The sequence below is a fragment of the Nothobranchius furzeri genome, chromosome 1 (assembly GCF_043380555.1).
Source record: "Nothobranchius furzeri strain GRZ-AD chromosome 1, NfurGRZ-RIMD1, whole genome shotgun sequence".
Classification (NCBI taxonomy): Eukaryota; Metazoa; Chordata; class Actinopteri; order Cyprinodontiformes; family Nothobranchiidae; genus Nothobranchius; species Nothobranchius furzeri.
Window position 1 is genome coordinate 90,334,221 of NC_091741.1, and position 22,802 is coordinate 90,357,022.

The following is a 22,802-nucleotide window of genomic DNA, read 5'->3' on the forward strand; positions in this document are numbered from 1 at the left end:
GGTAACATTTTTTTAAATATAGCTTATTACATTGTTCCATATTCAACCTTAATGATTCATGGCTGAACATTTCATCAGATTCAAAATTAGGTCAGCTCAAGATACATTTCTTAAGCATATTAAGACAGTTTATTAATCTATGAAGCCCACAGAAAGCGCCAAGCATTAAAACAACAGGTGTTTGGATGATTTTAATACTGTGTTTCGTCAGACCTGAGCATCTTAAAAACATTTTCTGTCCAATTAATTGTATAGATGACATTATCTTGTTGTCTGGCACTTCTCCAAAAACCCTTGAAGTAACATGTGCACATGATAAGGGTTTTAAATACCTCATTCTTTGTTTGATGTGACCAAAGCTAGAGACCCAGAGTGATGCAGTTAAAACAATAATTGCATTTTTTTCCTTTTAGGATGGACTATTGTCATCATTAATCATCAAGACGTCTAAAAATTCTCTGAAACACTTCCAGCTAATGAACCAAAAACCTTCAAAAAGAATTCTGCAGATAATTTGGAGGACAGAACTCAAATTTTAGCTTATCTCTACTGGCTCTCACTAAAATCTGAAATATGTTTTCAAACAGTTTTTTTTTTTGCCACATTTAAAGTTGTGAATGACAAAGCATCATAGTTAAATAGTTCTAAATGATCCCAACTACTTTAACTAGAACTTAAGGCTCTGGGTGGTATCCATCAGCAACAGGCTCAGGTTATCCTGAGCTATCCTCCCAGTTATGCTGCTACAAGGTTAGACTAAAAGAGAACATATCAAATGTATTTTATGACTTGCAGCTCACCTTTGTGTTGTTTCTTCCTTATTCCTTCCCATAGCAGGTGTTCTTGAGCTGATGCTTTTGTATTTGTGTGTTGTGTCACTCTCTCTCCCTACAGTCCTCACCCCCAACCGGGGGAGCCAGATGGTTGTCCTTTCTGATTCTGGTTTTCCTGGAGGTCTTTTCCTGTTTAAAAGGAGCTGATCGCTCCAATGTCGCCCACCACCCCATGTAGGCTCAGGATGGGGGATTTAATCAAAGTGGAAGATCCGGTGCAATCTGTTGGCTTCCTTTTATCATAGAACATGGTGAAGATGTTTGACCCAAATGCTGAATGGCAGGCAGAAGGAAGCAGATACAGAGCAAACAAAGTTTCATCACACACAAGTTGTTGAGGACAGACCAAGCATGGTGATGAAGCAGGACCATCAAAGAATTGTGAGAACAGGAAAGGATCCAAAACATGGATGGGATGAATTTGGAACCAAAGTTAATGGAGTAAAACATCCAAACAGTAAGCAAGGCAAATTAGAAAAGACGAGTAAGAGTCTTGTTAGTGTCAAGTAAAACTGTAAACAAAGGTCAAGTATGTCATGAGCAAGTACAAGTAATCAAAAGGAAATGCAAATCAGATTGGCTGGAATGGAAAAAAAACTAGTTAAATAGATCAGAAGTTTATCACATTGATTGAACATGACAGCAGGCAAACCTCCATAGATCAGAGCTTTTTTAAAAGTTCCAGTTAGCTCCTTTAAATAAAAACATTGTTTTTGAAAATCTGTTCAAACCTAGAGAGATAAAATGTTAACTAATAAATATACTGAATGTATTATATAAAAAACTGTAAAACGGTGTGTTTCCCTGAATAAAAACATGCTTAAATAACAATTACAGATTGAACTCTTAATTTTACTATGCTGAGTTTAATTAAACCATCTGATTGTCATTGTCCAAAGTGAGCCGCCTGTCAGTTTGTCAATGACTGACATAATGTTGCTGCACAAAAAATTGTCAACACTTTACAAGAAGGGTCCCTTTATCAACATTACTTAGTGTATTATTAAGCATTAATAAACAAAGGGTCCCTTAATGTTACAGTTGTTATTAACTATGTCCTGTGTCCTTACAGTCAGGAGAAAGGGCTTGGTGATGTCTTAGTAATGCGTAACTTCATATGATAATGGTAAATATGTTAATACTTTATTGTTTGATAATGTACTTGTCATGGTATGGTGTGGGTGGAGGCAGACCCATGTGTGGAGGAGCTGGACCAGGAGGCAGAAATGCAGCTCAGGTCAAAAATAAAATGGGTTTAATAAGTATGTATCTAAGACACTTGGTACCATTCTATTTGCAGATGATATAACGCTGTTTTACTCTGGATCAAATATTGAGGAGGTGGCTAAAGTGATAAATGATGAACTGATTAAAATTAAAAACTGGTTTGATATAAATATATTGACACTGAATCTTAATAAAAAACAAATTTTATACTGTTTAATGATAAAAAGAACAGTGATGCATCATTGGAAATATAGATGGGATTGAAATTCAAAGAGTAAAAGAAACTAAATTTCTTCGAGTTCTTATTGATGAAGACTTGACATGGAAATCCCATATTAGTTACATAAAAGGTAAAATTGCGAAATCCTTAGGAGTATTACATAGAGTCAAGTTTTCACTGACTAATTCTGGTTTGTTGGCATTGTACAATTCACTGATTGTTCCAGACTTGACTCATTGTGTAGAAATCTGGGGAGCAACATACAAAAACTGTACACAACCCTTATTTATTTTACAGAAAAGAGCTCTGAGAATCATCAATTATAGTGGCTGTAGAGGTCCATCGAACCCATTGTTTATTAAACATAAATTACTGAAATTTCATGATTTAAAAGACTAGAAGATCTTACAAACCATGTATAAAGCCAATTTAGGTACTCTGCCAACAAACATTCAGGGGATATTTGAAAAGAGAACTAGTAATTACATGCTGCAAGAAACTGTTGTGTTTACAAAACCTAGATTTAGAACAAAATTTAAGGAATGGAATATATCTGTAAATGGTGTTAAATTATGGAATAACCTCAAAAGGGAAATTAAATTTATATCATTATCATATCATTTAATATATTCAAAAATGTACCAAATTGAGTGTACTAAATAATTATGAAAATGTAAATTAAATCAATGATCATGATTGCACTGGAATGTAGACCAGGAAAACATTTTAAATGAATCTGTAGGTGTGTCTGACAAATGGAAATTGAATATAAATTGATTATTCTTTCTGGAAAAGGGGGCAGAAATTATAATATGTTTTTCTTCATTCTGCTCCTTTTCGTTCAAATTAGATTTTTTGTTATGTGTTTCTTTTTGTTTATATGTTTTATTTGTTTTTATTGTGAATGAAATTAAAAAAAAGAGAAAAAAAATGGAGGATCCAGGGAAGTGATTTTGTGTGATGATTCAGCAAGATCGACAACCGTATTGTCCAATAGTTGCTTTTGGTTTGAAATATGTAATTGGTGAAGGTTTTTAGACAAATGCGAGAACACCACTTCATTTTGATCATCTTTCTTTTGATCTCCATGAAATATTTATAAATATACTATGTTAGAACATTGTTAAGAGGCATGACAAATAAATGTTTTAAGCAAATTTGTTTTCTAAATTTGCCATTGTACGTATTCAGTCTTTATTGCATGCATTAGCATTAGAAACTCCACAACATAGCAGAACACGTTCAGGCTTATTTGCAAAGAAAAAACATAGGCGTTGTAGTTTTAAACCCAGGAAAGAAGAGAGATTAGAGGCAGTAAAATAGCTGTGTTGCTGTTAGAGGTCAGAGACAACATGTTTGTATATCATGACTATTAAAGACAAAGGGTGTTTCTCAATGTCAAGGCGCCTTGCCTTGCGAGGCGAGGTCTTGCGAGGCCAGCAGCCTTGCTTACGAGGACACTGTCCTTCCTTGGTCAAAGAAAACGGTTAAATGGAACAGACTTGCATCACGTGACCGCGGCTTCCACAGAGGTCACGTAACATCATGTGACACAAAAGACAGTGTTATATTTTATACGTATTAGTTTCAATATAAATATATAACAAGCCTTTTTACTTTTTAAATTGTGTATATGTTTATTAAATTAAAAATATAAGTGAGTTACTACCCGCTAGCCACCGAAGCTGCAACTACTAAGCAACTAACCAACAATAGAAAACTTCTTTGGATCTAAGAAAAACATTTTAAATTAACTGACTTACTTTTAAACTTGAAAATGGTCCCCGAAGTAGCTGCCATCTTCTGATCTGTCGTCTTTTTGAAAATACTGCGGTGTATTGTAGGTAACTTTTGACCAAGGCTAGGCTACAAGACACCTCCCGTGTATCCTTGCTCAGCTAGCTAAACGGCTAACAAACGGAGAACACATGCCCTCGGTAGAACATGAACATTGGAACCGATTGGAACACGTCTTGGAGGCTCCTGATGACGTATCTCCTAGGCAACCGGGGCGGGGCCAAGACATCAAGGCAAGGTTCCTTGACATTGAGAAACACCCAAAGACTCTAAATTCTGCCATTTTCTTCCCCCCAGTCCTCTTGCTAACATTAACTTTCTGAAACGGGAGACCCAGAGCTTTTTTTTCCAAGTAAAACAACTCACAAGGCATCTGTTCATTCTAGAGACCACAGCAACTTTATTGAAATAACAAGTGTATACACTTGCTAGAAAATAGTGTCTAGGTGAGTAGCAGGGCCTTTGCCCAAATGCACAATCTCTGGTTGCAGAATGCAGAGTACCAATATAACAGACTATTTTGGATTCACTAGATGGAAACGCCTGTTTTATTACACTTATCAGTGGTTAATTCATTTAGTTTGACTTCTACAGTGATTTGTTGTATCTCCCACTGTCCTCCCAAATGGCCAGCCTCTGCAGAATCGGTCAGTATTAATATTTTATAACAATCACATGCATTCTACATGCACATTATATTTTATTTTCATATTGGCACTTATCTTTTTTTATGATTATAGTGCTTCTAAAGCACTGGCCATCATCCTAACTTAACACCGGTAGGCGATGTCAATCTTGTACTGGACAGCTTTGGCCAAGGCGCTTTTCAGAAGCAAAATAAAGAAACATCTTTTGTACGAATGTTGTTCCGTTGCTCCAGCTGAGTTTCAGAATCAATGTCAAGGTGCATTGATGCTTGTCTGAAAACATGTGGGTGGCACAACAATGCACTAACAAAACTGGCTTCCCCTTTAATTTGTAACCTCTGTGTACAGGAAACAGAGCAGAACAGCACCACACTTCCATGGAATCATTATTTATTAACAAGCAAAACTGGGGTCAACAAAGCTGTTCTTTGTACATTTAACATCATCACCTGTAGTTTGAAATGCATGTGTTTCAGACTTTTTCCCCTGTGCTGTAAATATGTCATCCACAAATAAATAACATTCTGTTTTTCCCATTTAGACACACAACAAGCTGTGGAGATAAAAAAAGGAAAATCAACTTAAAATTACTTGAAAACTCAAAAGTGTAAGAAAATGACAACAGCTATCCTGACGAGAGTGCTTTGAAGTGTTAGCTTGGAAAAAAGCAATTTGCAGTTTTGCACTAGCACCTGTCAAGGTCAGAAATTACTTCACACAAGCACAGAGAAGGCATGCTCCATTTACGTGTCCTCACGATATAACAAATGCATGAATTTGTTATTTTGTGATGACACGTATACTGGCAATAATGGTGGTTCATAAACTGGCTCTAGTCTAATTGGTGCAATCCAGCTCCACACCACTCAACATTGGACCCTTCATTAGCCACAAGAGTTGTTTACTTTCAAATGAAGTCTGTCTTATTCTGTTTTAGTGGGCTTCAACCTTCTCTTAGCAGACAGGGGTCTTCTCAGCTGCAGGATTTATTGTTGCCTTTCAGCGGACTAGTAGACTGAAACCAAAGGAAAAGAAAGGAAATGCTCAATGTTTCACACAGAAAAAGCTTAGAGATTTTGAAGACAGAAACAGACCTTGGCAAAATATAAAAAATTCCAACTCAAGTTGAGGTGATTTTTTTTTTGGCGTGGTTCCTACATAAATCATCAGACTGTGCTTTCCCGTGACTACAAAAATATAACTTATAAAGTATATTGAAGTATTAACACACATGATAGTTCATGAATAAAGGGTTAGTAAGTAGCTGTTAAGTATTAGGGGCAATTATAAACACCCATAGAAATACACTCATGCAAACAAAATTGCAGTACAAAAACAAATCATAAAAGTGCTGAAACAAAAAAATTATCATGAAAAACTAATAATCATAATGGAGAGGTTTACATATAAATATGATGACATTACACTTAATATTAAGCTACCATGCAAATGACGGCAACATTAGAATAGAAGCAGCCCAACAAAATTAAAGTGAGGTGACGAGAACCATTTTCTAAGGTTTTAGAGCATAGGTGGTTAGGATGTGAAAGTCTGTTCAGCTAGTTCAATTTTTAATGTCCCTGTCTGGTTTCTTCCTATACATGGATAAATGATACATGGTTCAACTGAATCACACTTTCTCACCATTGTGAAATGTTATATAAGGGGATCTCTTCATGAAGATTTTATTTTAAAAGTTCTTTTTCTTTTTACAGCAGTCTGAATGTATCCAACAGCTAAATATTTAGTTTAAAACAATCACATTTACACTTAGATTTCAACAAATAGATGCCATTGAATGTCGCCTGTCGATCTCCCAATCCCTCCTACCCTCACTCGTGAACAAGATGCCAAGATACTTTAACTCTTCCACTTGAGGCAGGACCTCTCTCCCGACCCGGAGTAGGCAAGCCACCCTTTTCCTGTCAAGAACCATGGTCTCAGATTTGGAGGTGCTGATCCTCATCCCAGCCGCTTTACACTCGGCCGCGAACCTACTCAGCTAGAGCTGAAGGTCAGAGCTGGATGAAGCTAGGAGGACCACATCATCCGCGAAAAGCAGAGACGAGATTCTCCTGCCACCAAACTCGACACACTCCACACCACGGCTGTGCCTAGAAATTCTGTCCATAAAGGTAATGAACAGAACCGGTGACAAAGGGCAGCCCTGGCGGAGTCCAACCCTCACCAGGAACAAGTCCGACTTACTACCGGCAATGCGGACCAAACTCACGCTCCTCTGGTAAAGGGACTGAATGGCCCTTAACAAAAGGCCACCCACCCCATACTCCTGGAGTGTCCCCCACAGGCTGCCCTTGGGGGCACGGTCATAAGCCTTCTCCAAATCCACAAAACACATGTGGATTGGTTGGGAAAAATCCCATGCCCCCTCCATCACCCTTGCAAGGGTATAGAGCTGGTCCACATTTCCACGGCCAGGACGAAAACCACATTGCTCCTCCTCAATCTGAGATTCAACTATCGATCGGACCCTCCTCTCCAGTACCTTGGAGTAGACCTTTCCAGGGAGGCTGAGGAGTGTGATCCCCCTATAGTTGGAACACACCCTAAGGTCATCCTTTTTAAAGATGGGGACCACCACCCCGGTCTGCCACTCCACAGGAACTGCCCCCGATGACCACGCAGTGTTGCAGAGACGTGTCAACCACAACAGCCCTACAACATCCATAGCCTTGAGATACCCAGGACGAATCTCATCCGCCCCCGGTGCTCCGGCGCTGTGTAGTTGTTTGACTACCTCAGCAACTTCTGCCCCCGAGACTGGACAGTGCATCCCCAGGTCTCCCGGCTCTGGTTCCTCCTTGGAATGCGCGTAGGTGGGATTGAAGAGCTCCTCAATGTATTCCTTCCACCGTCCGACTATAGCCCCAGTTGACGTCAGCAGCTCCCCATCCTCACTGTAAACAGTGTGAGCGAGTTGCTGCCTCCCTCTCCTGAGGCGCCGGATAGTTTGCCAGAACCTCTTTGGAGCCGATCGATAGTCTTTCTCCATGGCCTCACCAAACTCCTTCCACGCCCGAGATTTTGCCTCGGCAACTGCCACTGCTGCACCTCGCTTGGCTATCCGGTACCTGTCTGTTGCCTCCGTAGACCCACAGACCAGCCACACTCTGTTGGCCTCCCTCTTCAGCCTGACGGCTCCCCGAACCTCTGGTGTCCACCAGCAGGTACGGGGGTTGCCACCATGACCGGCACCGGACACCTTGCGACCACAGCTAGCAACAGCCGCCTCAACAATCGCAGAGTGGAACAAGGCCCACTCGGAGTCAATGTCCCCCACTACTCTCAGGACGCGGTCAAAGCTCTGCCGGAGGTGGCAGTTTAACACCGTCTTGACAGGTTATTCTGCCAGGCGTTCCCAGCAGACCCTCACCTTGCATTTGGGTCTGCCAGATCTAGGCAGCATCTTCCCCTACCATCTGATGCAACTCACCACCAGGTGGTGATCAGTTGACAGCTCCGCTCCTCTCTTCACTCGAGTGTCCAAAACATATGGCTGTAGTTCAGTTGATACGACTACAAAGTCTATCATCAACCTGTTACCTAGCGTGCCCTGGTACCAAGTGTACCGATGGGCATCCTATGTTCGAACATGGTGTTCGTTATGACCAAACTCCTGCTTGCACAGAAGTCCAATAACGAAACACCACTCGAGTTCAGATCAGGCGGGCCGTTCCTCCCAATCACACCCCTCCAGGTCATGCTGTCATTGCCCTCGTGAGCATTGAAGTCCCCCAGCAGGACAATGGAGTCCCCTGATGGAGCACTATCTAGCACTCATCCCAGGGACTCCAAAAAGGGTGGGTACTCTGAACTGATACTTGGCCTATAAGCACAAACAACAGTCAGGACACGTTCCCCAACCCGAAGGCGCAGGGAAGCTACCCTCTCGTCCCCCGGGGTAAACCCCAACACACAGGCAGAGAGTCTTGGGGCTAACAAAAAGCCAACCCCAGTCCTCCGCCTCTCACCCAGAGCAGCTCCAGCAAAGGAGAGTGTCCACCCCCTCTCAAGGACTTGGGTTCCAGAGCCAATGCTATGTGTCGAGGTGAGTCCGACTATATCTAGCCGGTACCGCTCAACCTCTGCCACAAGCTCCTGCTCCATCCCCGCCAGCGAGGTGACGTTCCATGTCCCAAAAACCAGTTTCCTTGTCCGGGGATCGGCCCGCCCAGGCTCCCGCCTCGGTCTGCCACCCGATCCACACTGCACCGGACCCTTCATGTTCATCCTGCGGTTGGTGGGTCCACATTTGGATGAGCCCACGTATCCGGTTCGGGCTGGGCCCGGCCAGGCCCCATGGGCGAAAGCCCAGCCTCCAAGCGCTCGTTCACGGGCCCCAACCCTAGGCCTGGCTCCAGGGTGGGACCCCGGTAACCCTCCGGGCCGGGTACTCAGACTCCTTGATAGTTCATCCATGAAAGATCTTCTGAACATTTCTTTGTCTCACCCTTCACCTAAGACCAATTTGTCATGGGAGACCCTACCAGGGGCAAAAAGTGCCCCAGACAATATGTCTCCTAGGATCATTAGGACACTCAAACTCCTCCACCACGATAAGGTGACGGTTCAAGGAGGAGGCTAACCACACTCCTTCAGGCTTTTGTGATTTGTGGAGATAAAGCATCATCATAACAGAGCAAACATAGTCAGTGGTAGAGTCATGTTGCTGTTAGAGAGATGAGATATCAAAATATCAGGAAATAAGACTCTTAAGTCCTTCTGTGTTCTGCACTTTCACCTGCTGACTTCTACGTCCTCAAGCTGGTGCACCAGAGCTGTTGTTCCCCTGAGTACAACTTACAAGACATACTAGAGACCAATAGGAGTAAAGCTGACCTTTAAAATTGATTTTTAATATCTAGACTAAAGGTGTTTTATATACATATATTAAAATATATATTGAAGAGATCCTTCACTCATGTTTTTAATGAATTTACGGTTGTTGTTATTTGGAATAAACACCTTTTAAGTCATACTGAGGCTACTGTGACTCATGGTGACCAAGCAGGTTTGATGTGTTTGGACCAAAGGGGTACTGCCTGGATCCAGAACTGCTCCCAACAAGGAAGTGCCAATAATTGCTTTTGCAAATCCTCATTGACTCCCATGTGAAAAATGCCAATTTCACATCCAGAATTAAACATGCTTTACAGCCTGGGTAAATAAACCATTTAAGGTTTAACATATCTAGCTAACATTCATAACAACTCGGGGGGGGGGGGGGGGGGGGGGGGGGGGGTTATTTTGTAACTCATCTGTTTAGGTGTAATTAAATGCTGGAAATTATGAATAACTGGATTTGAATGACAGGCAGCATTAGCCATCAGAGCTACGTCAGAGCTAGCACCAGAGTTAAGCTCCAGGAAAGGTCTCAGCCTCACGTTAATTGATGTTTGACAATTTGAACTCTGAACTTTAGTTGTGTCCTCTGTTTGTGTTGAAATGTAAATCATGAAATTATTTGGACAAAGAGAGGAGAGCTGTGGTATTGATTGCGCTAACAATCATCCAAGAAGTTTCTGCTTAATAAAATAATATTTCTGTACTTTATTCCACTGGTTGACTGAGGGGATGGCTGCGTTAGTGGGGCTGCATAAGAAACTTGAGCGGGTGCCCAGCTTCTCCTGTCTTCTGCCCGGGAACATTTGTTAGAGCAAGCAGCTGGCAGTTTCCATTTCCCGGGGCATCTGGGACACGCAGACCTGCTCCGATGCGAGGCTGTAGTTTTGCTGGTCACATGTGGAGCTCTAGGGGAGATCCCAGAAACACTACAGCTCTTTTTGTTGATGCTGCTTCACTTTCGAGTCGCTCAACTGCATTTTTCTTGCTAATAGTTTGCTGGTTAAATGGAGGAAAATTCTATGCTTTTAAGACAACACTACTTGGTGTAAGATGGGTTGAAATATAATGTGTTGATGTCGCTGCTGGATAAGGCAACTAGTGCTAGGCAAGCTGACCGTGGATAGCGGAGGCTATAGGGCTTTGCTGGTCCACGGTGGTCAAAGATTTACGAGGTCACCATTGTCATAATGTCTATAGTAACATAATGTGTTAGTGATGGTCAGAGGGGCCGACGGCGCCAAATGGCAGCCTCGCCTCTGTCAGACCTCCCCAGGGCGGCTGTGGCTACAAGTAGCTTACCATCACTAGCAGTGTGTGAATGTGAGAGTGCGTGAAAGCGTCTTTGGGTGTCTTGAAAAGCGCTATATAAATTCAATGCATTATTATTATTATTATTATTATTATTATTATTATTATTATTATTATTATAGTCAGGACCTCATGTCATGGATATGCCATGCCACTCTCCAACCCAAACTTCAATATGATGCCACAATGCTAAAAAAAAAAATAAACTCACTAAATATGTTTTCTGCATGTTCAAAATCATAACACTCATCATTGATACTGTGGAGCTTTATGTCATACCAAGGTTTTCATCTTGTGTGAGGGCAGCCTTTAAAAAATCTCTAATCGTTGTGAGAAAAAGTTATTTTTTATCAAATGTCATAAGTATGTTTTCATTTGTTTATTTACATTTTCTTTAGTTAGTATCTTTGATTCCAACCACTTTTATTCTGCCCAAGCTGCATATTCATGTTGGGTTGAAAAGTTCACATATTTTCTAGTTTCAATATTATTTCAATTAAGGTGCTTTTCTCTGTACCTTTTATTCTTAACACCCTTTTTACATCTGGAATTCCATCTCTGTTTCCAATAAGATAAAAGCAAATATTGAATTGTCCTCTCTCTGTCCACTCCATCTTTCTCACTTCTTTTTCCTTTCTCCAGAGATCCTTGAGAAAGTGGGAGCTGGAGAAGCACAAAGGAAGAAAAGACGCAATAGTTTCAACCCGATGTGGTAAATCTCAGTGGTTCTTGAAAGTTGCCATGGCTACAAACTCAGCTTGTAGGGATGAGAACAAATGTTTTGCCAGTATGTCTGTAACTCTTTAAACAGCTTCAACTTTATTTATATTTGGAGTACTTTTTGGGCGATCTTGTCTTTCTGAATGACAGTTTGAGAGAAACTTTGGTCTTTTTTTTAAACTGGTTGAAAAGAAAACCTAATATAACCGATTTGAGTTTAAATATGTAAGAGACAAATATCCCTAGCAATTTCCTGGGTGAGCACCAATGAGGGTGCAATGCTGTCTCTTTAGACAAGTTGTGCTGTTCAAGCTGAAAAGATAACACACAACCAAAGGATGACATTGAGTCAGGTCTGGTCGGCAAAGAATCTCTTTTTTCTCATCGTGTCTGAATGTTAATATTAGTCGACCTTGCAGTTTAGTTCTGCAACACTTTCCTTTATCCACTGCTTTTGCAAGCAGAGCTCAATTGATGAGTTATATGAGTATGTGTGTTCTTAGCTTCTGTGCACAAGTCATGACACCCCTTGGACAATAAAAGCCAACATCATCATCCGTGGGGAACAGGGTTCTTGTCTTTCTGAATGAGACGCCCGTCAGCACGTTAACGATTAACCACTCTCTTCTTTGTATGAGTTGGTCTTAATTTTGTGTCACGAGTTTATTTTGTGTAATTACTTCTCTACCATACAGACATACTTCATCCAGGAACGTGTTCAGACCTGCACACGCACTTAACAGTAACTTTGTCTCTCCTGGGCCACGGATTGTAAAAATGACACCCACACACAGACTGTGAAGGCAGTAAAAACATTCAAAAGCAAGAAGTGTTTAGTTTAATATCATGAGAATTGAGTATAGCTGTTTAAATTGTGTTGAAGAAAAGAGGACACATGGAGAAAGAGACAATTAACCATGCATTAAACAGGAAATGTCTCCCACTTCAAAAACCTCTAGTGTCTTCTTCATTAGATACATTTCAGAATTACAATAAGGAAACATCATTATCCTGAAAGCAAGTAACTATTGGTTATGTAACCCATTTGTTATTCTTGCCTCACTCGTGATTAGGGTGAGATCAATACCGGCCCTACCCGCATCGAACAAGTTAGAACTTAGTGGTTCTGACATTGATGGAAGCAGCCTGATGCATCGGTAACAAGTCATATGCATGACATGTTGTTGCTCAATATCTAATACAGATTTTATTGAATGCTATTAGGAAATTAGGGTATAAAAGTCCTTTTAGGGGTGTAACATGTTTGCTGTCAGGGTTTAAAATGAAAATCAGTGTTTTGGTTGTAATTGAAAAGATTATCTATGATTTTACACAATCTATATGTGTGTTGTGAATGCTTCTTGCTCTTCTTCTAACATGCTTGTGACCAAATGACATGTAAGCTCAGTGTCTTTAAAAAGAGTTAGTCTTCTGTGTTTTCTAAGGTGCAGATGCCATCTTGAATTTGGTTTATTGACATTATCAATCAGTTGTACATCTATATCTAGTGAAAACTTTCTGTGAGGTTAATGGAAATGCATTCATTAAATGATTTTCTAATTAACACAAAGGCAAAAGCATTAAGCCCATTTCCACTATTTGAACATCCTGGTAATTTTTCTCGACTGTTGCAACATTTGAAATGGCCCAGACCATTTTCTGGACCATTTCAGTAACCAACAGAGTGCCTGAACTGGGCAGGTAGAGTCACCAAGCAGTAAAAGTAAAACAGTGAACCTGCTCATTAATACCCATGGGGACCGTTTGGTGCTGTGACATCACTTATTACCAAAGCAGGCGAAATATGCTGATGCCTGTGCAAAGTCCTGGAAGAGCCGCTTTTGTATGGAAACACAGCATCTGAGAGGACGAAGCCAGCATAGCTCTATCCCAGACATTTCCTGGAACTCCTATAGAAGGAACAGGGCTAGCCATGCTTTCACGTTAGAGCAGCAGGTCATTGCTTTAATTACTGATACCAGCAGCATGTTTCTTCAAAAACAATTAACAAAACTAAATGTTTTACTTAATAACAGTGATCTGAGACTGTTGTTGATTTGCACTAAAACAACAATGAAATAAGAATGTTGTGAGTTCAGCCTTAAAGGTGCATTATGTAGAAATGAAGTAAAAATTACATCTGTGGTAAAATTTGATTACTGCAACTACAACTATGGAGCTCTGTGCCGGCCGTCATCAAATTACAATTGTTGGAGCTGCAGTATTAGCTTGCAGGAGACACTCCAACCCTACACTCACTGATGGTATACAGTAGTTACGTCTCTCCTTCCTTCCAGCCAGCTGGATATGAAATGTGGTTCAGCATAACCTTTCTTCCAAAATGACCAATTAGACTCTGTGATTTTCTCATTGTAAAATTTGCATTATATTCTTACATACTGCACCTTTAAAGCTGCTGTATCAAATCTACAGAACAAGCTGGTTTTCACTTAACGCTCACCCCTCCCCTCAGCTATCTTACCTGCGACACTTTTGCCGGAATCGGAAACCCACATTGTTAGAGGATACGAGGTAGCACTAAACACCAGTTTCTTGGACCTTGGACACCTCTCTTCCAGTACCGCATGCCTCTGCTCTTCATGTCCAGCACCACGGACAGAATTCTTCCTGCTCACCTCGTTCCAGCACCAAGGACAGCGCTGTAACCAGCTTCTGTCTTGTCCCTCCTTCCACCTGCTGCTGTTTGCACAGCCGATCGTCATCAGCAGAAGAGTCTTCAAAAGGCTGGGAAGACCAGACCTGCAGGGGACTCAGTGAAGGTCTAAGACACCCAGATCACTTTGTTTGAGCATTTCTGGTACTAGTGATCTTGGTCTGTCACGAGATTGATTAATAGACTTCATTGTTAATGTGGAAGTCTTGTTGAGTCCTATACTGCCAAGCTACAGAGCTGGGCTGACAATATCTGAGCTTTCACTAACACAGCCTGTTTGCTCTTAGGGCAAGTTGTTATGTGTTGAGGAGTGTTTAGAACTCTCCCTCTTTGGTTTATTTGATTTTATTAAGAGGGTTAACGCCCAATAAGGGATTTTAGGTATTTGCTTATGTTTTTGTGTTTTCTCCAGAAATGTCGGTGGTCACTGCTGATGCAGTAAGTTTTAGTTAAGTCCAGTGACTGTTAAATAAGGGATGTACCTAGCTGTTTCTTTTGGTTAAACCCTACACCTGCTTCTCTTGTGTTACACTCCCTCCTTCATCTTACCAACTCGTCGTAACACCGCAACTTCAAAAGGTGTCCTTTTTGGGACTCTGGTAGCTGTACACAGATGCAATACGCTTTGTCATGACCTCAAATGTGCCCCAACTGTAGAATTTTTTTAATCAAAACTGAAAGCCTTCATGTTTTCATCAGTTTTTGAATAAATGTTCTTAAGCTGCACCTTCTGCACTGTATTTGCACACCCTTTAACTTTAACTTTGTTTCTTTTTCATTTTTAAATTGTATTTTCTGTTATGTTGATTTTAATGTACTTGCTAATGTAAAGCACATTGAATTGCCTCTGTGTATGACATGTGCTATATAGATAAAGCTGCCTTGCCCAGTTTGTCCTAAAGTTGAAGCGGTAGCAGCCGGCTGTTTCTCCCTCTCTGATATAATTGAGAGAAGAACCTCTCACACCAGTTGTGTTCTGTTGCTAATTACATGAGTGTGTAATGAGTGGAGGACCCATGGACGTGCAGTGGTTCAGCAAGACCGACAACCGGATGGTCCAGCAGTTGCTTTTGGTTCAAACGTGTAATTGGTGAGGGTTTTCAGACAAATGTAAGATTATTCATTTTATTGTTTTCTTATCACAGCATACGTACAGCTATACTATGATAGAATGTTGTTAAGAGGAATGAAATTTTTTTCTAGTACATTTATTTTACTCCGTTTTTTAACTCTTATAAAACGTTCCCCCCATTTATATTTAAAAATCAAGGATTATAAACCAGACAAATGTACTAGTCACACTGCATAGTTTTGGTTTAATAATACATCAAAACAGGGCAACAATGTTCACATATTTATAGCCTGAAAAGTATTTTCAGCTATTTGAATAACACATTATCAGTTTGTTGTATGCTTTTTTTCATTGGAGGAAATTAGGAGTCATTCAAAAATTATCTTTTCAGAAATTTAAGCAAAAGCCTTCTTTTGATCCGAGCCACTTGCTGTTAACATGGAGATGGAAGACTTTTATGAAAGAGTCAATGTGGTGAAGTTACAATCACTTGCCTTTTCAACACAGAGAAATATCAGCAGCAAAGTGAGGATTTCAACCTAGAAAATGCCTTTTCTAGTGAGATGGGGATAATCCTTTAATTTGTTACAGCTGGAACAAATATTATGAATTGTGTCAGTAATCAGCATTGTTTTCGTACGTTTTACTGATCAATATTTTTGAAAAACAGAAACATAATAGATTTTTTATTTCTGTTTTTATATCAAAAATATACAATTTTCTGCTATTAAACTTGTCTCTGATGCATGATGATCAGGAGTGCCTTGATAAATGTTTGTAACGATTGTCATATAAGAAGTTGCAGCAAGCTCAATACAAAAGAGAACAGTGCCCCCATTTTGCTCTCAGGGAGATTTCTGGACTGTTTCTATGGCTCTGCTGCAACCAGCCGAGGCGTCTCTGGTGCTCATCCACCCCGACGTGCACTGTACATGTCCGTGCATGGAGCATCTCTCCAACGCAGTGCGGCTTTAAGCGGAGCGGGGCTCTTAAATCTGCGCCTGGCTCCTCCTTCAAGCATGATGTCAGTGGAGGGGAGAGCGAGAGGGAGAGAGGTGGGCAGTGTTGGAGGAGCCGAGTTCATACAATACTACTGAGACATCTACAGCTTAGCAGACAGATACGGTGAACCGCCTATCCCGGCTCCTGTAAGTGATGCTGCACAGAGGCGCACTTTGATCCAACTCCACTGGGGGGAGGAGATGCGCTCTCCGCATCCCTCATTTAACAGTTTTCCGAGGGGCGCGCGCTACCTTAAATTAGTCGAAACAAGTGAGTGCTAAATAAATTGGGTTCAAGCTTTCATGTGTTCATTAACAGCATTTTTTCCTCCTTTTTTTTCCCTCGTGCGCATTTCTTTGCTGGATTAAACTTTTAATAACGTAAAAAAAGGCGTTTTACGCACGTGTTCCATCGGGGAAATTGATAATTTCTCCATAGCAAATCAGGTTAGGGATTTAAAAAATAACATTAAAGTTGGTGCAAAACAACCCTGGATCGCTGCGCATCTATCTCCGAGTGTTGGATTGTGAGTCCAAGACATCCGAAGAGGAATTACAGTCTCCTTTTTTTGATTCTTTAGCGAGAGAAAGAACAAAGTTGATCGCTGAGCTTCATTCTTTTACGCACAAGGAGCACGTTTTTAGCGCATGGATAAGTTTTTGTAGCGGATAACACCTTTTTTCCTCCACATTTCCACGGCCGATGCTGATGAGGACCCCTTCTCCTCCACTTCAGCTTAATTCATGGCACTTCTTTTTTGGTAAATCAGATGTCTCCTCGCGACGGCACTCACGGCTGATTGTTTCATCATTTTGAGCTGAGAAGGTGAGAGTTCTTTTTTTATTAGACTTGACTAATGGGATGAAAATGTGTTGCTTCAGCGTTCTATGGCCATGCACGGTTCTGGGCGCATTTTGGAGACGCATGGATTATGTGGTCGGCATGAAATTAAATTAATGCCCTGCATCGTTTCATACGAACTGGTTGCACTGGGGCTAATAATGTGAAAGCTAGTTGGATGAATCTGTTTTTCTGAGGCTCGGAAATCATTCGCAGATGAGAAACCGAATTTAAATGGACTTCACGTCGGACACAATCCAAGTTACCGCATTGTGTAGGTGCGTTGCATAGATGAACCTAACTTCGGACGTTATTTAGTCCTGATTGTGAGATGGACGGGTCCTAAAGTGCGTTCGGGTACTTTCAGCCCCGATTCTCAGCATCTTGGCCGCAAAGCTCGATGCGTGGGTGCGCGGAAACAGCGGCACCAGCGCGCCCCTGCCTGAGTGGTTCACGAGTCAGCCACCTCAGCAAATATATATAAAAAAAATTGTATAACAATAATAATAATAATATATAATTATATATATATACATATATATACATATATATACATATATATATATATATATATATATATATATATATATATATATATATATATATATATATATATATATATAGTGAAATAATATTCCCATCTGACCTGCAAACATAAGCCACAGTTGGTCGCTGCAGTTCTTTAACTATTTGCTGTGCATGATCACTTACTTACAAAGCTCTTTGATCTGAACCTATAATTTGCTTCAGAAGCAGAACACTGATTTGAACTTCCCAAAGGGGAACCAAATGTCGTGCCTGACTAAAAATGTGTGACTAAAAAGTAGGACGTAGTAGAAGCAGAATTCTTATTTGTTTTGTCTGATGAAATAAACCTAAAATTCAACTAGTTGGGTTTAAAAAACACAAGTTCTTGAAAAATCATGATTTGATTATTTTAATCATTTGATTGCTTTCTGACGTCAGAAGTCTTTTCTTTGAGTTTTTTGTGTGTGTGCGTGTGTGTGTGGTTCCTGGAGTACCCATGTTCTCTCAGATCCTCTCAAGGAGTCCAAACTGTTATCTTTTCAATGTGATGTTAGTTCTCACCTTACTGGGTATTTCTCTTCACTGGTGTTCTTTTACAAAGGGAGGAACATCTCACTAATGCGCTATACACTGAATGTTTATCCCATTTCAGTTGGGTGTATTCTGATAATCACGAGTCCTTTCCATTAAGAGGCAATTGGATTAATTTAACTAACCCCACTGAACTTGTCTTTTAAACTGATTTCAGAGCCCATCTAGTATTTAAGTATAAAGCACTAATATTCTCAAGGATTCAGTGTTGTTGTTCCTCTAAAATCAATAAATCAGAAATAGACATCCTTGTTCTAATTGTGGTTTATTGTTTCAGATTGCCTTTTAACTGTGAGTTATTTCTTTGGCATTTATACTCATTGTAATATAATGGAAATGTACATTTTCTAAGAAAAATAAGTAACGAGTGTAATTTTATTTAGTGTTTGATTGGTTTTAGCATGTGTGGACTGCCCTCTTCAGGTTCACAATTAAAACACTGGGAATTAGCATGCCATTTTGGTAATAGAGAAGGGCAAGAAATATTACTCAGCGACTGTTTAATTGCCAACAAGTGCAGCTCTTCATGATCTAAACTCATCTAAAAATCATGATGCTAAATAAGTTGAGGAAAAAATACAAGGCTATTCAACCAAAAAGTATTACCACTAAGGGTAATCTGTATTAAAAGTGTTGTTTGTGGTTATCTGTTAGAAATATGGGCATCACATCATGGCTGTGGTTATAGAACTGAAGATAAACTACTTTAAATACTTCCGCGATAATTTTTTTGACTCTGGACTGGAAAAGATGGTTGGATGTGGTTTATCCTAAAGGCAAAACAGAAAAAGGCTGTTAAAAAAATGACACATTTGAGAAAAACTTTCACCAATAGTATTAATAGATGCAACAAGAAAAAAAAATAAACTTGCCATTGACAGCTCAAAGGACTCCAACCCTCCTGGGACTCAGCTTCAGAGTGGCCACACTGAAAGTTTCCGATAAGGTCACCGTTGAGGTGAAGGTAGGGAGTGACAGTTGCGTTGCATCTCCTGTTTCGCTGCCACCTTCTACGGGCACAAACACCAGGAAGACCAGTCCATCACGCCGTTGTGTAAAAGGATCCGGGGCTGGTCAGCTCCTCTCCGCTCCGTCTCCCAAGAGGGAAGTTTGAGTTTGCCTTCTGGATCCAACCTGCTGCCTGGGACTCAGAATAGCATTTGAAGAGACTAGTGAAATGTAAGCAATGGAGACACTCTGACGGACACCTAGAATCTCCCTCTCTCTTACTTTTTTTTTTAATCCCTGCAGCACAATTTCTCCTCTCACATAGTTTATCCCTCGTGGACAGGGTTGTAAAGAATTGTGACAAGTGAAAAAAAAGTGTAAATGTTGGGAAATGATGGCGGTGAAAAAAAGGAAAATTCTTTCCAGAGAATAAACAAAACAACTAAACAAAGCAGGAAGTAAGGTGTTTGGACCATGGGATGTTCAAAAGCAACATGTACTTGTTATCTAGACACAATCTAAGAAGCATAGCCGTACCAGTGGAGCTTTATAATTATACACCACTGCTTGATGTGGGAAAAAAACTGAACCCCATATTCTGGCAGTGCATTATCATCACTTACTAGAGAGAGGAAATCTAGATCATCCTTTGATCTATTCAGACTTTTCTCTTCACCAAATCACATTCTGTTCAGATGTAATTTAAACTTCATTATGTGAGCCCGGCCTCGGACTGTGTGGCCATCATCCCACTGCTGCTCAAAAGAGCTGCGTTTCTAACTAAAGTTTGTCACTTTTACTAATAGGATATATCTCACTGGTAATTTGACAGAACAGCAAAGCCTCTGCTGGATGTGCAGAATTAAAAAAAACACTAACTAAAAACAGAAAAATCCCTTTACTGATCAATGCCGGCCATGGTTTTTCAGCCCAACTGTTCTGTAATGAGTCTCGTGTGACCGCTTTATTAGATGTGTGAAGTTTGTCTTTACATGTTTCATGGATGCTTTTTTTCCCACCGTTGTTAGAGATTCAAAATCATCTTTAATCAATCCCTTCATTTTTGTCAGCCAGACGAGAGCTTCGGTGGCAATGAGCACTTGTGCCTTGTCAATTTAGACGGCCCCCCGTTGTTCGGTTTAGGTAGTCGCACCATTTTAGGAGATTGACTCATGTTAGGAGAGGGGGGTGGGGAGTTTTATTAAAAAGGAAATATGATGCTCAAAGAGCTTCTCTTGACAACAGGTATGTGCATGCTTAAAGCACCATCTGGAATGTGTTTGTGTGAGGACTGTCACGCAGCCTTTGCCATTCTCTCAAAGAAATGAATGTTTGATTTCAAGGCAGCCGCATTATGAATACAAACCAATATCTTGAAGAAAGTCATGTGCAGGTAATAAACAGTCAGACTCAAACACACAGTGAGGGACAGGTAATGAAATTAGCCGGTACATATATTGTGGCAGACTGCAGATAAGCAGGCGGTATTTTGATGAGAAGGGAATATGTTGGCGCTAGTATTATGGTGGCTGTGATGTGCTGGTTTTCTGTTAAAGAGCACAAATATATGTTTATAGCTGCATCAGATTTCAGCTGCCAGAAGCTTATTAAAACCTGTGTGGACAAACCGGAATTGACCTGGGTGATTGTGATGGAAATGATGGAATACATTTGTTAAACATGCTTGATAATGGGTTGAATGAATGAATAAGTCAAAATGTCAGCTAGAAAACCACACAGTGTAACTCCCTGGTAACCTACTAATTAACTGGTGGAAAGCAGTCAATATTTTGTTCTTGCATCTACTGGCAGGGAAGGGCTTCCCGAGCATGACGCCTTCATCATATTCCAATGACCTACTTGGGTTTTGGCAGTTTGGGTTCCTGCCCTTTGGCGAGTTTCTACACACATCAGACTGTCAAAGATTTTGTATTACACGAGCATCAGATGATTTGGAGCACCTGACAAGGTTTCTGCACAGCATTTAGGGTCTTTATCATTCCAAACTAACACGATGGTTTCTGTTTGATGTGGAAAAAACTTTATTGGGATTCAGTGAAGTAATAATTAAATGCCACTTATTTGACTGATGGTGTCTTTCACCGTGAACAATCGTGTTCCGGTCTCCTTCCATCACCATTTCTCCAAGCAGCGCTCTTATCTCACTGTGCTTGCTTACTCACATGGGCCTACATGAAATGTTTGAGAGCTCAGTTGTTTACATTCAGAACAAATGAGGCTCTCCATTAATAGCTTCTGTCAAGCAGCACAAGTGCAAGTGTTTATGTGTATCCTTGCGTGAAAGCACCGACGCTTAAGGCTTAGTTCTGCTTCCTCCAAATGAGCTGAAATCTGGATGCGAGGTGTACTTTATAAAGATTCTACCACTTCGTTTTCACTGATTCAGACGGAAATTCGTGTTTGGCATACTGTCTCTTCTTTTCCTTACCCAGACCTGGTGGTTTATGTAAAAGCTTTTAAAGCAACAGCTTTCTCACTTGTGAATAATGATTTAAAACAACAATGAAATGGACTGACAGAATGTGTGAACTGGTAACCTTTACTTGTGTCCTTGCTCAGTCGATTCCAGCAAAGGTTAATTGTGGAAAATCGCCATTATTTGCTCCTAAAGACTTGGGAAGGTTGTTGGAGTATAAGCAATGAGAATAAAGAGGTCATGTTGAAAACTCTCTTTGAGAAAATAGCCCTAATTGCAGCAGAGCACACCATTTCTTTTATTGACGTTGTCTTTTCTGTCCTCTCTTTTCCTTTCCTTCTTCTTTTCTCCAGAGAGAATTGCTGCAGTAGACGTGAAGCTCCCGTCTTGCTTTGAGCATGAACTTGCCAAGTCAGGCACATGTGCTGGTGATCTCGCTCACCTGTTTGGTCTTACTATGCAAGGCCCAGGAGAGGGACTACATCGTGAAGGAGGAGCAGCCGGAGAATGTCCGCATTGGGAATCTGCGCAAGGACCTCGACTTCCACCTCGACCCCAACATCCGGCTTTCCTCGCCGCTGCAGTTCAAGCCCGTGTACAAAACCGGCGATGTGCCTTTGGTGAGGGTGGAGGCCAACACGGGGGAGATATTTACCACAAATCATCGAATTGACCGGGAGAAGCTGTGCTCAGGAGTCTTCACTGAGAAACGCTGCTACTATGAGATCGAGGTGGCGGTGCTGCCTGATGAGATATTCAGATTGGTCAAGATCCGTTTCCTGATCGAGGATGTGAATGACAACGCGCCCCTTTTCCAATCCACTGTCATAAACATCTCCATTCCAGAGAACACAGCCATCAACACCCGATACCCAGTGCCGTCGGCGTTTGACCCTGATGTTGGGATCAATGGGATCCAGCACTACGAACTGGTCAAGGTGAGGACTCATCATTTATGTAAATTTAAAAAAATTAAACAAAGATCATGTAGATCAGCTCTGTTTGATTCATGTGTAAAACCAGGAATTTTTCTGTTTCTGTAGAAAGCATTCAAGATTTTTTCCCTGTGTAGCGGTTTACATCTCATTAACT

At 40.8% G+C, this 22,802-nt stretch overlaps 1 protein-coding gene across 2 annotated transcripts in view; it reads left to right on the forward strand.

Moving 5' to 3' along the window:
* Nucleotides 1-16,418: 16,418 nt before the first annotated feature.
* The window catches only part of pcdh11 (protocadherin 11), a 199,194-nt gene continuing 192,810 nt past the window's right edge, over nt 16,419-22,802 (forward strand). The window contains exons 1-2 of one of the 2 annotated variants that reach the window (XM_015946579.3): nt 16,419-17,191; nt 22,064-22,648. In XM_015946579.3, coding sequence (XP_015802065.1) covers nt 22,109-22,648 — 540 coding nt within the window. In that variant the 5' untranslated portion in view covers nt 16,419-17,191; nt 22,064-22,108. The remainder of the gene's footprint in view (nt 17,192-22,063; nt 22,649-22,802) is intronic. The other variant, XM_015946585.3, reaches the window with a different exon arrangement.